Here is a 17,235-nt window from a genome sequence, read left to right as displayed (position 1 = left end):
CAATGGTAACAATTTTTCAGAGTAGAAGAAAGCAAAACCAGAGTATATATTACAATAGAAAATGTTATGATTAACATGAAGCACAATCATCACAACCTGTAATAGTGCACACAGATTTGTAACTCAAAATGAACACTTACATACATTTTATGTTTCTCTACATTGACAGTTTGTTGTCTAACAGCTCTCTGTGGGACATCTGGCAAACTCCAGTTTCACCAAAAAAAAAAAAAAAAGAAGGAACCTTTCAGAGAATCACTATTGTCCTCTACACTAACAGCAACACTGTCCAGGTTTTGTTAGCTATCCAGAGCAGTCGTTTTATAAGTCACCTTTAATTATTGAATTCTTTCTTCTCCAACATTTGTATTTTTAAAAAAATTTAAGTACACCAGAATTTCAGACTAAGGAAAACATAAAGCAAATACAGGCCGTGTAGCACATTCATTATTGCAGAATGAGCAATACAAAATCCAATATTTCATCCTTCACGGGAGACTGTGTATTGTTCACTCGGCAATAAAGTGTATAAATTACACTTTGATTTTCTTGTTTCACTTCTCTTTACCATGCCTGGTGTGCTGATGTGTCAATAGAATTTGCCTTTTTGAAGTTTTGCTGACAGTGTTACAGAACCATTTTCTTTGGAGCACCATTCTGAAACTTGTTTTTTGAAACCTTTTTTATACTACACCAATTTTGCTACTTCTGCAAAAAATATTATTTGCCTGAGGGCTTTTCTTCTTCTTTCAGTCATGCTGCCAGGGGGCTGATTGTTTCTGATTGCTAAAGTCAAAACTCCCTGAAAATGGACTATTCAAGCTGAAGAGCGTTTCACATGAGCATGGCAGGTTTTCCAGTCACCTTACTTGTCTGTATTATTTAGTAACACAGTTACTATGTGAAGGAGATTATAAAATCATTTGAGCTGGCTGCATTAACAACCTGGGCAGAAAAATAATCCTATTGCTTGAGATTCTGGAATGCCATTCATAGAATAAAGTATTTGACTACTTAGTAAAGAGTGCAGCGTAAAATGAAACAAATGGATATATAGGTGACATACACAGATAGGTCTCTAAAAGCTAAGGCACCTGTGCCAGAATTTCTCACATGAGTCATTTAACAAAATTTTCTTGTTTTCACTATGCAACTGGAAGAAAAGATTCTATGTTAATCTGATGGGAAGACTATTAGAAATCCTTTGTGCATTTACAACATAAAATTATAGCCGTTAGACATCAAAATGTCCACTGCGTCATTTGTATCATTTGCTCCCCTGTGAAGAATCGCTCCTATGTTGTATTACCTATTGTTTCACTGCCTCAGGCAAGAGGGTTTCATCTGTTTCCCTGCTACAGCCTGAAATGTGCATATATGGTATAATAAGCTGAGGTATCTGAAATTAAGACAGTATTACTAATCTGAGCAAATTCAAGAGTGAATGTAAAGGTGATGAGTAAAGTATGCCAGAGACTTCCAGTTATACTTTTATTTTCTTTTACCATTTATCAGAGCCTCAGGACATGAATGTTTCTTTTCCCCCCATTTTTTTTTAATATAGTAGCTCTGAACTATTTGTTTAAACTTACAAAAACCTGGGGACTTTCAAACAGAGAGGCTGGCTGCTGTTTGCTAGCAACCGATATGTTTAATAAATTGTTCCCTATATTTAAAAGGTAATGATGTTCCTGGACTAGGAACAGTGTGGATTGCGTGATGTGAGGCTGGAAAAGAAAGGGGTAAAGGTGACGTCTTCCTGTACCAGCACTGAGGCAGTGCTGCAGCCAACACCTGGGACTGCCTGAGCAAGGTGATTTTGAGATTCCTTGTGCAGACATTCATCCAAGGGTGGGTCAAAATCTGAAAGAACTGTAGAAAACCAGAGCTAGAAGAGACTGCAAAAAACTATGCAGTCAGCTCCTCTTCCCTAACCCAGGGTTACTGGAGGTGTGTCATTACTGACACATGCATTTCTAGCCTATTCTTATAAACTGTCAAAGGTGGAGGTGCCACACATTCCCCAGGCAATCTTTTCCATAGCTTCACTATTCCCAGTACTGAGAAGTCTAACCTCATTCAGCACTGCTGTGATTAGCCCATTATTGTTTTTCCTATACATCCATAATATATAGAGAATAGCTTGTTCCGTTCTTCCTTGTGACGGATTTTTACATACTCTTAGACATTTCACATGTTCACTCTTATGTCCCTCCTTCCAACTAAACAACCCAAATCTCTCAGTTCTTCCCTTAAGCCAGGGACCTCTCATAATTTTCCTGTTCTACTGCTGGATCCTCTCTTGAAAGGAAATATACTCGAAAAATATTTACTACACTTGAAAAACTATAATATATGGTTTCAGATAGGAAAGGTTGAAACGATGACAAGTTCTGTGACAGAATGTTTAACTGGCACAACAAAAACTCTGAAGTAAAACACCCTGAAAAAAAGTTCATAAACACTAACCTAGCAGCAATGGGTGTCAGCCTCATTCAGCAAGCTATGCTTTAGTCATTTCACAGTTGAAGTAAAATTGATTAATCATGCATTGAACTAGAGAGGGAATGAAATAGAAAGAATCACATCAAAGACAGAAAAAGACTGAAAGAAGATTTTTGAGTTGGACAAAAACGTTCTGGGGGATAGCAGAGAAAAAATATGAGCTAGCAAAAGAACACCAAGTAAAACAAACAAGTGGAAGATAATACGGTTGCAGAAAAGTACCCAGAGGCCTATGGAAAGAGTTATCAAACCATCTGTGACTGCCAAAACTCTTGAAAAGTAAACAAAAAAAAAAAAGTCAGAAAAAAACCCCAGACAGACAACATAAAAGTGCAGATGAGAAAGAAAAAGAGGAAGTACATGGAAGAAACAAAGAGGTTTCACAGTCTCCCTTTTAGGAATTTTGCTGTAGGAATCAAGAAGAAGGACAAATATTTCCTGTTCTTCTATTTCAAAACAAAATGTCCTAGAAAGAATAGATACTGCCTTCTCAGGCAGCATCTTTCTCTCTGTTTTCCACTTTTATTGTGAGTCAGACCCAGCCCAGTTCCCTGTTAGTCTTTGTGTCCAGAGCCTTAAAAGCACTGACATCACTTCTTCCAAATATCATCACTTGTTAGAGGACAAAAACCTCCTTGAACCCACAGAAACAGAGCAGATATTTGACAAATATCTTCAAGGTTTTGGGGGAAATCTATTTAGACAAACAGAGACTAGGGACTTAGTACAGTTTAACAGTGGACATTTTTGGGATGCTTGGTATGATCACCAGCACAGTTCGAATGTTTCATGTCATAGAAACATCTTGAGCTTGATGAGGGATGTTCATATTGGAAACAGTGTGTGCCCACTACTGAGATTCAGGATTGTGTAAAATAATACCAGTGTGCACTTAACACATGCTTTACTTTAAACAGAGAAAAATAAAGATGTGCAAATTAATAAATAGTGATTACCTCAGAGCAGCAGTTTTCCCATTTCTGTGAGTACATGTGACCTGCCTGGTTTGGTACCCAATTTGTATGTCCCAATATTTGTTCTCCTGTCTATTCTGTCTGTTTCGATTCTTCTTTTTCTTAATTAACTCATGGGCCTCGGGATCCCGAACTGCCTTTTCTCTGTCCTTTTCCTTGTCTTTGTTCTTCCCTCGTTTCCTCGCTTGCCTTATTTGTCTCGAATGGGGCACTGAGCATGTGCTCCAGGGTCCCACGTTTAGGCTATACAGGATTTCTTCAGCAGTGCATGGGCTAGACTGACAGATCTGAAACTCGGTGAGGTTAGGACAAGCAGACCCACCGAACTGCGGTGGAGCCACAACATGCCGAGTTCGATGCTGAAGCCCGTTGCCGCAGGTCTTGGAGCACTCTGACCAGGGGGCGAATTCGGCCACGATGCAGTCCTGCCGACATGGGATGAGGCATGCCTGCTCCTGGCGGGGCTTTGGCTCGAAGTACTCGCAGATGACATCCTCAGCCGGTACTCCGTTGGACTTCTGTATACAGGTGATGTCCCTTGTCTGGATCCCTTCCTCCCCTCTGAGGCACTCCAGGGGCTTCTCATGGCTGTGGGAGAGGACAGGCTGGCACTGGTTCCAGCTGCCAATCTGCCAGTCGTACAGCTCCTTGTGCCAGTCACAGACCCTGAAACAGCTCTGCTGGTTGTCCGGCCTCTCCAGCTGCTTGCAGTTTGTGGGCAGCGTGGTCCAGCCCTCCACATGGGCACACCACACTGCTCGCGTCTGGATGCCACCTGGACCGCATTCATCTCCCATGCATCTCCCCCATGGACCTGGAAAACAAGAGAAGATGCTAACATTTCACACTTAATTGTTTTTCTGCCATGGTGCTAAACCAAGCTCACGGAACCAGTTTTGCATTTCCTACGTCTCTAAGAATTTCATTCTCGGAGAAACTCGAACTTGGAAAACACAAAACAAGTATGGGATTATTCTTCGTCTCCGATTTTTATGATTACAGATCATTTCACTTTTTATCCTAGACAAACTGAATATTTAATTTCAAGAACATACACAGGAATTAAGCACATCAGAGAACTGAGAACTAAGTACTAAGCAATCACAAAGTCATCACATAGTTTTGACTAACAAGATAGGAGCCAAAGTCCTCCACTCCAAGGCATGAATCTAATCTTCTCTCTCACCTGCATGAATACCCCTTCCTGGACTGTTTTGGGTTTTGCTTCATATTTCTACTGTACTGCTCTTATACACTGATGCCTATTAATATCACATTCTCTTCCTTCCACATTGTGTTAAATAATGAGAACAACAATATAATAAATTTTGAAAAATAGAAGTAATTTCAGGTAGGGCATTTCTATTCTTTCTTTTTATTATAACTGTCCTGGTTTGGACTAAACCGGGCCAATTTTCCTTTCAGTGATTTTTACTTTCAGCTAAGTCTCCTCTAAGTAACTGCACTTTCTGAAACTAACTGCATGTTTTGCAGACAGTGTCTGCTTCCAGGACTGATAACGCTCGAAGTCTGTAGTTATCACTGAGGCACCGGTAGGGATGTTGTGCAGAAAGGCTCTTGCTGCACTTGTTCTTGAGAGAAACCAAGGTCACTGCTGAATTCCTCACTGCTTACGAGTGAAGAGCCGAAGGGGGGTCACAGCTGCAGGGGGGAGCGGACAGGGCAGGTGACCCAAAATTGACCAACGAGGGTATTCCATCCCATACACGTCATTCTCAGTATAAAGCGGGGGGATCACGAGGGTCTCGCTCTCTTTTCTGCTATGGCCGGTGTCCAAGGAGGACTCCGTCTGTTTTTCTGCTGCCCCCGATCCCGATCCGTGCATTCCTGAATCCAGCTCTCGACCGTCGCTAGGCCCAGCCTGGGCCTTCCTGGAGCCTGCCCTGCAGTGCCGGTGGTGACGTGGCTGACTTCAGGGGAGCTCAATCTTGGTTTTGTATATATATTTGTATATATTTGATTATTTCTATTATTGTTATTATACTCTTTTTCATTATTATAGTTTATTAAAACTGTTTTATCTTTCCAACCCGGAAGCCTCTCTCCCTTTTCCCTTTCCCTTTCCCTTTGGGGGGCGGGGCGAGGGTTAATAGAGAGCATCTGCCACAGGTTTAATAGCCGGTCCAGCTTTAAACCGTGACAATAACTGAAATAAAAATCAAAAGCCAGTTAAGGAGTGTTCATTCCACACAATCTGTGAAGTGATTATAAGTTCTTGAAGACAGAGACACACTCTTGAAGACAGCTGGTAACTCTCCAAAGAACAGAAGTTATTGCTTTTTAAAAATCTCTAAGGTCTATGGTAAATACTCGACATGTTGTTATAATTAGTGTCAAAAAAACCAATAAAAACCTATACCCTTGAAAGCTGTTATGGTTGCTTTTTCCATTATTAAAAACTGTAATATTCACCCAGTTCAACTCATAAAATCCACAAATCTGAGAGTAAAAAACCTGTCTTTTTTTTCAGTTTTTTTAAGACCTCATACAGATCATGTATTGACTTACTATGAAAGAGGAAAAGAACAAGCAGTTCAGAAAAAGATCTGTAACCATTTCCCAAAGAAAAGATGTCTATCTGCAGTTGGTCGCACAGAAGACATTTTCTCTGACTGGGGAGTGCTCACGTTCCATGAAGAAATTGGGGCCAGGCCACACACTTCTCATTCATCTGAATGACCCCAGTAACAAGACTATTTGTGTGAGTAAAGTTGTGGGAGATACTGGGCTGACCCTTTGTTATTTCCAAAGCAGTTTAACAGAATAATTCTGGTACTGCAGAAGAGTAAGTTAAACGAACTATAGCAGGTACAAATTATTTACACCACTTTCTTAGTGAATGACTGGAAGGAATATGAAGCCACATCTTATTGCTGATTCCCATGAGCTTTAAATTTCTCATTGACTTCAGCACAATTTTCAGCTGTTCATTCAACATTAACTTCAGTAGCAGTTTGGGAATGGGCTGATGGTAGTCTATACACTTAGCCTCTGCTCCTCATTGCCTCTTTTTTTAAGCAGACACTGTAGCTGAATGGTTTGTTTGTAGTTGTAAAATCCTAGGCATTAATACTCCACAGCAATGCCAGCTGGCAGAGACCGATTCAGCCCACGGAAACTCCTCCGTATTTTTTACAGATTAAGTTTGAATTAGGGTTTCCAAGGTTTAGCTAGCTATCCAGAAAAATAAATGTATATTAAATACAAACACATTTCAGTTTCCATTTCAGCAAGATTATCCTACTTTATCTCTAACCAGCCTTCCAGAAATTACATAATCATTGTTGTATTTAATTTAGGTGTATTTACACTGAATTAAGAGATACCATTTCCCCAGAACACCACTTTGAACACTTGAAACTTTAAAAGAATAAAGACTGCAGAAAATATCCACCTAAAGCAGAAATACTAAAATAATCATGATTGAAATAAAGCTAAATTGTTCATCTTGCAAACTACAAATTTCTGTCTTACTAGATCACTGCACCTTGTGTATACTATGTGTGTTCAATGAACAAATCTCTCTTTTTAAAGATAAGGTCTTTACTGTACTCCAGATGAAGAGTTTGCCCATTTGGGATTCTAACAAATTTCCAATCGTCAATTATCCAAGAAATTATGTTGTACCTAGAAATTGTGCTTGACATCTAAGTATATTCAATCCAATTCATTGACATGTTTATACTAATGCAAATGATAAAAATCTCAGCCTTGGTGCACTAACTCTCTTTGGCAATGTAAATATGAAAAAAATATCTGTATGTGAGTGTGATAATTGGGAAAAAATAAACTCTTTCATTGGATTACAAGAATGTTGTTTTTAGAATTGGAACCAAAATAACAATGAAGTGCACAGATAGGCTCATGTATTAAACTGCATTATTTTGCTTTTGCTGTGAAGTAGTATGCAATTTTATAAAAGACTTTCCAGTGAGTACCAACAAAGTGCATTTACATGAACCTTTGAGCAAACTACTACTCAGCACCTCTAGGTTCATGTAGTTGTTGACACAGAGCTATTAGTGATGTATGTGACCCTTCCCTTATCCACATTAAGTTGACTTTAAAGTTTAAATACAGAATAATCTATTTACAGTATAAGGCTATAAGTACTCCAAAAGCTTAAATTTTCACTCTACTGCACACTTCTTTATATGACTATGACAGGGTCCTAAAGCGAGCCACAGCTTTGGGGCAGGGATCTGTCTAGGCTTTCTCCTTAGTGAGCTCCCGCAAAAGGCTAAAGGGCTTCCACACTTGACCAAACCAAACTTCATGTGTAAAGAAACTTAACACTTGTGGAGGATGGAAGTGTTAAAGAAAGCAAGCTGAAAGCAAAAGCAAAACCAAAAAAAAATAAATGACATACACAATTCTTCCCCTGCCCACTGAGCCTTCGTTGTGACTCTGTGCTTCCCTCCCATACAGTGACTTTCTGAGTGGCAGCAAACTCTGTCTTGTGCTCTCTGGCCTCTAGAAATTCCTGTCTCCCTGCAGTCTGGACACCTACTCCCTGCCATACCCCTCACTCTCTCAAACTTTCTCTCTTTTCTATGCTATCTCCTACATCTTTGTAGATGGCTCCACCAACTACTTCTTCAACTAAGGTAACACCAATCAGGAACAAAAAAGTGTAACTGGTACCATCCTTCACAACTAGTCACATTTATCTTTGGGGTTATGGAAGATACAGAAAAAAAGAAAAAAAAGACCCTAACACTTCCATACTCCATGCTCCTTTAGAATAAGAGTTTCAAGCTAACTTCCAATTAATTAATTTCACAATACCTATGAATATCTCAGCAATCCGAACAGCTTACTTTAATCCAGTTGCCTTATCCAGGGGGAAGAAGAGGAATTGCCAATTTGTTGTTTTCTTTAGCTCTTAAAAAAATTTTTTAAAAAAGATGTATCTCTAGCAATATGAACAGAAACTTGTTTTGACAAAAATTTTCTGTGAAATATAAGAATTTTTTTTTCTTTTGAAAACAGTTTCTGGCATTCGCATTAACCAACATTTCTGTCAGTTTTTAGTTGCACACTGCTTTTAAATCTTCGGTTAAGTTATCCACATTTTCTTGTAGGATCACAAGTCACAGTTGTCAACCTCAAGCACTTGTTGAGGAACGCTGTTACCATACATTCTTTATATGGACCTCACAAAAAGAGAGAGAGAAGATCCCCTGCAATTCCCTTTACAGGTACCCATCTCTCTCTACCAATTATAAAAAGAGCCTACAATAATCCACTTCTAACTTAAGCAGCCCCAAACACATTGCAAGCATCGAGACCCAGACATGGTTATCAGTTGAAAACAATCACAGAAAAGCAGGAAAAGAAATATCTCTGCACAGAGTAAAGGGGCTTTGCAACTTTTTCCAAATAATAAGTGCATCCCAAAGTAGTCCTAAATCACTGTATTTTTTTCCTCATTGCCACAGAATGAATAGAAAGCACCCAGGACGTGCTTACAATATTTCTTTGTCTGCTAGTCAAGACATCACTGAAGATACATGATGAAAACACAGTGAAGGCAAAGGCGTTGAATGATCCTCAGAAGTATGAGAAAACCACATACAAATCACCTGCAACATGCTTTTTATATTATATTACATCATTATTATGGGCAGTAATTTACCGCAACATTTGTAAATGTGAAATTTTGGGATAAAAGTAATCTCGCAGAAACAAGTGTAGCATAGATATGCAACTCGTCAATGAAAGAGATCAGCAGAATGCAATGTAAAGGGTCTCACCCACCACCATGGCTTAAAGGCTGCAGGAGGTGGGGGGTGGCTGCTCTTTCACAAATCACCAGCTGATGTTAAGCAGTAGTAACAACAACAGAAAGTCTTTAGGAAAGCTGTCGAGCCTAATCAAGGCCTCATATGATGTTTTAATTTGCTCTTTATGAATATTCTTTAGGTGCTCTTTTTCCCACTGAAGCAGTCCTCACGCAGACACTTTACTCTCCCTGCTGTGCACTGATCCGGTTACGCCTGGGCAACGGGACGTATGTGTGCTCAAACCATTTTGCGCTGGGGAAAAAAAAGCTGCTGCTGTGAGTGCAAAGTAGTTTTTCTCAGGATTTTGTTTTAAACATATTTAGATGAACAAGTCAGAGTTTACCTGTAGTGAGCTGTACTTGTCTCATGAAAATACCATCGTTTATCTGCTTTTTGTTTAATCAGCATATTACAAATGGCAGTTACAGAGATAAATAGGAAGCTTGCTTCTTTTTTTGTTGTTGGGAGCTGTCATTGAAGTCTTAGTGAGTTTAAAATGTCATTTGTAATTCTTTGTCTTCTAAAGAGATTACTGTAAAATACAATATTAAGATTCCCTCTAAGCTTCTGGAGGATTAACATTTATTTTTGTTAGGGAGCAGGAAAGTAAGTGAATTAACCATTACTGCAAGTTTATTCTGAAATTTCAGGAAGTGATCACAATAGAGTAAAAAATTCAAGACAAAACCCCCATTAAAGCACTGGTAGCTTTGCAGCTAACTGAGAACAAAGTAAGCTATCGTAGTATTTAATATCTTATATATCAATATTGTTTCAGGCATTAAAGTTATCACTATTTGAAGAAGAAAAAACTTATTTTGAAATTTGATCCAGGGCAAATAAGGCTATGTGAAAATACTTTGAGCTTTTCTCTATATACAAATATGAAATAATAGGCAAAACAAATCCCAGCTATCCCCAAACATAAAACTCAGAACATGTCTTAAAACATTGAGCAAGACATTACTCCCATTTTTAATAAATGAGGGTCGCACCATTGATTTCATCTGAATTTTTCTGTACTTTCAGTGAGAACTGGTTTTGACCCATTTGGTGTTACTAATTTGATGCCTGGAACTGGCATTAACAGTTTAATGCCAGAGAGAGAGACTCTGACTGCACAAGACAATGAGCAGCTTAGTTTTCAGCATTTTGAAAGGATTGTATTTAAAGAGACTACTGAGACTGATTAGCAGAAATCTACTTTTCCTAAGTTCAGAAACAAGCTAACCTTACCCACTATTGGAGACCTCAAATTTCTTTGTATTACGAGAAGGTTTTGATGAGGGCCAAGAAAGTTAACCAGGTGATACAGGACTGAGAGCCAGGAGGACACCAGTATTAAAAGATACAGTTCAAGCCTAAGCAGTAAATCTCAAGAGAGGTCAAAAAGACACAGATCAAGAAGTGTTTAAAGGACTTGGGATATGACAGTGAATGCAAACTGCAGCTCCTGACAGTGGAGCCAGTCAAGAAGCAAGATGAACAGCAGGACACCAAGAATATAACAGCCTCAAGAGCTGCCACCAAAAGCACTTGCAGATCTGCTTGGCTAAATTAAAATGTGATAAGCATGCCTATAACTTGGTACACTATACCTATATCATCTATATTTGCTTTACACAATTATGGCGGCAAAGGAAAAACAATGGCTGCTGCAACAGCAACAGAGTATTTTTATCGCAGGCAGTAGCTAATTGCAAAAGCCTAAACAGGAAACTGAGTCTCACTGATACAGACACATTGCCTATTACGCTGGAAGAAGCAATACAGCAAAACACTGTAATTCTAGATAAATTATTGATAGCTTTTTTTTTAATATAGAATCTGAGATGCTGCCAACATGACAAGCTGGCCGCATTTGGAGAGACAGTTTCTGTAATTTATACTATAGGGAGTGCCAAGACAGTAGAAGAACATTGATAGACAAAACCTTTATTTTTGCCTCTTTCCCACCCGTGGCGGGGCTCCCTGGGTGCTGCATGTCTTGCTGCCTACTCTATTCTCCAGCAAACTCTCCCCTCCAGGAGTGCTATGGATCACCTTGACTGTCGTTTCTATTTAATGCTTTTGTCTTTCTCAGCTTCTCTTTCAGAGGTTGAAATGAACATGCAAGGCAGTGTCTGCATCAAAGGAAATGGATTCAGGATATGGGAGAGAGATAAAAAAGGAAAGGATTCTCAACATAATAAAACATAACACCTGTGATTCAGAGGAAGATAACAGAGAATCAAATATGCCTATAAATGATTTGATTCTGAGGTCAAATTTTTTTATTTCCTGATAGTATGAGGGAGAGCATAAGCCAGACTGCAGTTCAAATAATTTCAGAATCTGAAGAATAAGTTGGTCACATTTCTGAATATTCAGAAATATAAAAATTAACATTAAGTAACAGTGATGTAGATGAATCTAATCTACAAATTTCACATTGTTTCCCCAGCTTTCCAGGGCATGCTTTCAAACAATGGGATAAAGATAAAGGCAAACTTGAAAGTATATAAAAATCAGCCACTTAGAAATCTTTCTAGCTGTGAACATAATTATTAAGGCATTTTATAACTGTGGTCCCTTTTATTTTTTCCCCTATTAATATCCATTGGGAAAATACACTCACACATGTTCTTGATACTATTAATGGTATGGTAATTAACATTATCCTTCTGTTTTCAAATTTCTCTTAAAATCATGAATGTAACACACACAAAACAAACCTAAGAGTAACCATACCAGCTTAAATTCTGACATCAACATCAGAAAAAGCATAACACTTATTCAGTACTTCCCTAACTAAGCATTTTCATACTAGAACCTTACAAATTGCTGGAACCAAATTTTACTTATTTTACTCCAGCAAGTACACCTTTTGTATAGTAGAAAACTGGTATCTCTAAGACACAGTTGCATGCTCCATAAGAAAAAATTTTGAATTTAACATGGTTTCCCAGTGTTGAAGCAGTGGCTTCCTGTGCTGTAATTCATGGTAACTTTAACATGACGTTTCACATGGTAGAGAGGATTTTTGTCTGCTTTGTGCTTTTTCTGCCTTAACATTGACACAATTATAATAGATATTGAAATTTTTTTTTTCATCTGTTATAAACATAGAGAGGGTAAAAAAATATCTATTTCTATAGTACAAAAAATATATAAAGAAAAAAAATGTCTCAAAAATTTTCTCCTTTATTTAATATAATGCTAGTTCTTCATCCCTCAGACAGTGAGATTTGAAAACCTCATTCAACACTTAAAAAAAAATAAAAAAGGAAAAAAAGAAAAAAAGAAAAGAAAAAAGAAAAAAACCCAACCACCTTCTTATATTTGCCACTGTTTAATACCTATTTTGTTGCTCTGGCTGTGAGGATTCAAATTTTTAAATAAACTGCATCGGGGCTCACACTTTTCATACCACATTTCTTCCCAAAGTAAATTGAATGTACAGCGGTGTAACACCCTGCAAATCACTATCTATACCGGAGCTATCAAGAGCTTCCAGCTTGCAGTAGTGGTGCAACATGGTAATCTGAAGTATATGCTAGCATATACACAAACATGAAAGGCTGACAGTTCATGATGCACAATTATCTAGCTTTGTGTTTTTGTCATAACCTGTAATGAAATCCTTTCCTTCAGGCTTATTATAAACTTAACCTAATTCTCAAAACATTATCAGATTTTAAAACAGTTCTTCCTCCAAAAATTTTTTTAGCATGAATTCCTCTAACTATTCATTTTTCCTTTACATAGTATAGCAGTAGCAGCCAAAATTAATACTGAATGAATACACGAAAGGAGTACTTAATTGAAGCAGCATGCTTTAAAGAGAAATAGAGCTTCTATGTTCTATGTTATACAAAGCTATCCATACATAGCAAACACTAACAGGTTTTGTAAACTGGATTAAAGGATTTATTTACTTTTGCTTGTATCTCTCCCACACATCTGTGTTATTTTTTTTCTGATTACTAACAGTTGAAAGCTGCTCTGCATCTCCTGTGTGAGACAGCAATACTGAGTCAGACCAAAGACCTACCTACCCCAGCACTCATCTCCTACAGCAACAAAGAACAGAGCTTGAAGAAGGTATAGAAATATGGTGAGCATATACTGTGCCTTCACTGGTACCCTTCCAGCTTCCCACCATTTCCAGCTCACACATCATGGTAGACATGTTGGTACAACACTTCTAATATAATTTTCCTTATACACGGACATCAGATAAGGAACATCCATGTGTTCTTCAACTGCCTTCTACAGAAGATCAGTTTTAGAAATCATACTAGAAACTCCTAAATTTACTGTTCTTCTTTCCACGAAAGGCTGTGAGAAAGATAATGACAGAAAACACATGGCATGAACCTAATTCTTCTTATACAGTGGGCAAGGAAGAACAAAACAAAATCCCTCCCGTGAACAGCTGAGACTATTATGAGCAAATCTGTGAAATCAATAGTTACTTCCAATTATTACAGAGACTGTAATCATGAGTAAATATTAACATTTCACAATGAAATCTCTATAATTATGAGCAACAATAGCATCACCACGAATGATTCTTATCTGTGTCCCTGGAGATTTTTACAGCTCTGTCTGTGTCAAAATCTGATTTTAAGGGATAGATTACCGAGAAAACCAATTCAGGATCCACTGCCTATTAAAGAGGAGGATTTGATTTGTATAGATTAAGATGAGGTTTTCCACTTGGTTTTGAACCAAGATTCACTGTTTTCTCCCCGTCAGCATTTTACATGCAATTCACTCACAAATCTCAAAGCAAATTTCAGTGGAAATTGATGTATTTTAACTGAAACACTGCTAAGAGAACATCTCACTTAACCTGAAAATCTCATTGCTAGTACTGTTCTCAGTGACTATACATGAAATGCAAATTTTTGCACTAGTTCAACCAACTAAGGCTTGCCCTTCACTTTTCATCAGAGTGAACCCCAGTTAAATCAATTGAAAAAACACCACTAGCCCTTGTCACGACACTTGGGCATCAGCATGTGTCGCAGCACCAGTTGCTTGGTACTATTAGGAGAGTTTATTCCTCTGCAGTGTGTTGTGCAATCTTGTGGTAATCAGCCATATTGAACAGGTTACAAGGACTTTAAATCAGATCACCTACACTTCTATCATTAATATTTTGCAATTCCATTTGTTAATGGGATTTTCTTCAGTACACGCAGGCTGATATAATCAAAAAGAGAAGACAAAACATTTCTGTTTCAATTAGCATCAAGACCAAGTGAATGTTTTTATTTTTCTGTCTCTGTCTCATTTTCTGCCCTTTTATTTCTTTCCCTTGTTCATCGTAGCCTCCTGCTGTGGTGACGATGGCCAGAAGCGCTAGTTGCAAGGCTGCCGCAACCACAGGGTACATCTGTCAACACAGGCCATCACGCTTGTGCCAGCCCAGCAGTTTGTAATCCCAGTGTCTGCTGACACTAGCCAAGGGCAAACAAGTCAAAACCCTCCTTCACTGTTACATCTTTTCAGAGACTGGCTACAGCTTTTCGACAAGACTACTAGAACCAGACATCAGAAATTAAATGTAATATCTTTGTGCACTGACTTTTTTAAAGGGTCAGACTTCCTGCAAGATATGATGTCGGACAAGGTAGCAGGAAGTTGGTTATAAGAAAAACACTACAGTTTAGTTGCATGAAGTCAGAAATAGGTTTACGTTGTACTCTCAGCCCTACTGTTAGCCTGCAGGATAATCTACGTACACCATTTCTGTTTCCTTGCACTTCAGCTTCTTCTGTGTAAGGCAGGGACATCAATATGAATTTTTAAAGCCCATTTAGATGTATTATGAAAAACAGTGTGCAAGAAGTAAATATCAGTAAGAATACATGTTCTGTCATTTTCTCTCTTGAAGCATACAGTTTACTCAATATCTTTCCCTTGAGTTTTGCCCTAAATCCCAGTTGCGTTGAAAGGTGTGTTTTAATAACAAAGCAAGAAGCCCAGAAGATAAGCTGCTGCTTTTTCTTACTCTTGACAGAAATCTTATTCATAGAGCACAGCATGTGTAGTTCTTATCTGTGTCTTCCCTCTGCCTCCTTGGCCACAAGAGAGCTAATACAGATATTCAAGGATCAAATAGGAAGGTTTCTTATATCTCTGGATCCTTTATAGTTGTTTTCTTTGCCACTAATGGAATAAAATAAAACAGGAGACCTGAACTTAATGAGTATCACTTAGATAATGTTCTGGACCTTTCATCCTTTTCATTTTCTTCTAATTCATCAAAGCAAAGAAAATTTAATAAAATTGTATCTTCTAAGTACAGAACATTACAATAAGGGTCAATTTTATATATTTATTTTTATTTGCCTTTAAATATTTCATTATTTAAATTGCCTATGTGTTCGACTGAAATAACAGTCCAGTCATAAATCTTTTGAAGTGCACTAGGACTTTATGTCTTGCTGAGATACCTTCTCCCAAGCATATCCTCTGTTCATTTATTATTCATTATCATCTGCAGTTTGCCAAATTCCTGTGAAACCCATTTTCAATTTTTAAATGGTAACTTTCCCCTGAAATTGTGGTGCTTTCATTGTATAGACATAGTACTTAAAACTATGGAAGGAAAGCCAACTAAGCCATGTGGATGTAATCAAAATACACGTGCCACTCCATATCAGACAAGGATAGTTTTATATTAGTTTTGAAGAAGTCTTGTAAGTACCATATGAAACCTGTCACTGCAACATATGCAAAATAAGTAATGTCTTCATTTGAGCGCTCTACATATAGTCAGTCATCTTAATTACAGACACAACTGAGATAAATAATTAATTTTAAAAAGTGACTATTACTTAGTTCCATCTGGCAAACGTGTTGCACGATTGTATTAAGTAAGTGGTTTTGTGTATTATTGTGATGTTGGAAATATATCTAACAAACTCTGCTATGCAAATAGGTTTTCTCAATTTTTATTTTAGAAATAAGTAATAACTCTAATGTTTCAGAGTAAGTAATAACTTCTATGAAATATTTATGTAGGCAGTCATTTCAGTATCTCAGACCATATCATAACTTTGGCTTTTAAACAGAAGTCCCCATTAATCACAGCCGGGATTTCTGCTTAAAAATACATGAACTTGAGTATTATCACACTGATCTCTTACAAGAACCCAAGATGTCCTATTAAAAATATAATGAATCACTACTGCAAAAAATTTTAAAGTATGCAAGTATTTTAAGGAGGGCATCACAAGAACACTCATATCAGAATTCTCCAGGAGATTTCTTATCATTCCTCTCACCCATCAAAGAAATAGAGACAGAACACAGCAACTGACCTCTGCCTTATTCTTCCTTTTTAGCACAAAAACCACTTACCTTTCCATTACTAGTACTACCTTTGATTTCTAAAGTTACATCACAGAGGTTGTTTCATAAGAAGTAACCGCAGAATCTTTTAGCAGATGCTACTAGGAAACAACACCTCTTTTATTGTTTTATCTTGATGGAAGAATCCCTAAATTGTGGGTAAAACGTTTTGGTTTTTTTTTAAGTATTGCCTGAGGCCTTCTGTAGATTTGGAAGGATTTACTTGACAGATACATTGGCAAACCTCCCAGTTAAGAGAAGGTGAGAGATGGAGAAGGCATTAGAGGACTTCAAACACAAAGCTACAAGGCTGAGGAAGGAACATGGTATCAGGGCAAACTGCATGTTTCTCTTCAGAAAGGCAATCACAAGAAATGAATTTTTGTCTTTTCTATTAATTTGCTGCTACTTTGGAAACAGTGATAAAGTGTCAAAGTTCAGCAGTGAGGAATGCCATTGAACAGTACTCCAAAATGATTTTATGTCACTACTACCTTTCTGTCCTCAAAGTAGACAGATTTCCTTTCTATTCTCCTCTAAACAGGTCCTCACTCAGCCTTCAAGAAAACTGTAAACTGATTTTGTCAGACATTGTGAAAGCC

The 17,235-nt window shown here is 37.8% G+C and overlaps 1 protein-coding gene across 1 annotated transcript in view; it reads right to left on the bottom strand.

The window, feature by feature from the left end:
• Positions 1–17,235, bottom strand: part of THSD7A (thrombospondin type 1 domain containing 7A) — a 219,964-nt gene that overhangs the window by 128,048 nt on the left and 74,681 nt on the right. Inside the window, exon 2 of the mRNA XM_068404754.1 lies at positions 3,462–4,293. Coding sequence (XP_068260855.1) covers positions 3,462–4,293 — 832 coding nt within the window. The remainder of the gene's footprint in view (positions 1–3,461; positions 4,294–17,235) is intronic.

The sequence above is a fragment of the Nyctibius grandis genome, chromosome 7, assembly GCF_013368605.1.
Source record: "Nyctibius grandis isolate bNycGra1 chromosome 7, bNycGra1.pri, whole genome shotgun sequence".
In the NCBI taxonomy this organism is placed as follows: domain Eukaryota; kingdom Metazoa; phylum Chordata; class Aves; order Nyctibiiformes; family Nyctibiidae; genus Nyctibius; species Nyctibius grandis.
The sequence above is the reverse complement of the archived record's forward strand: the minus strand, read 5'-3'. Positions and strand labels throughout refer to the sequence as shown.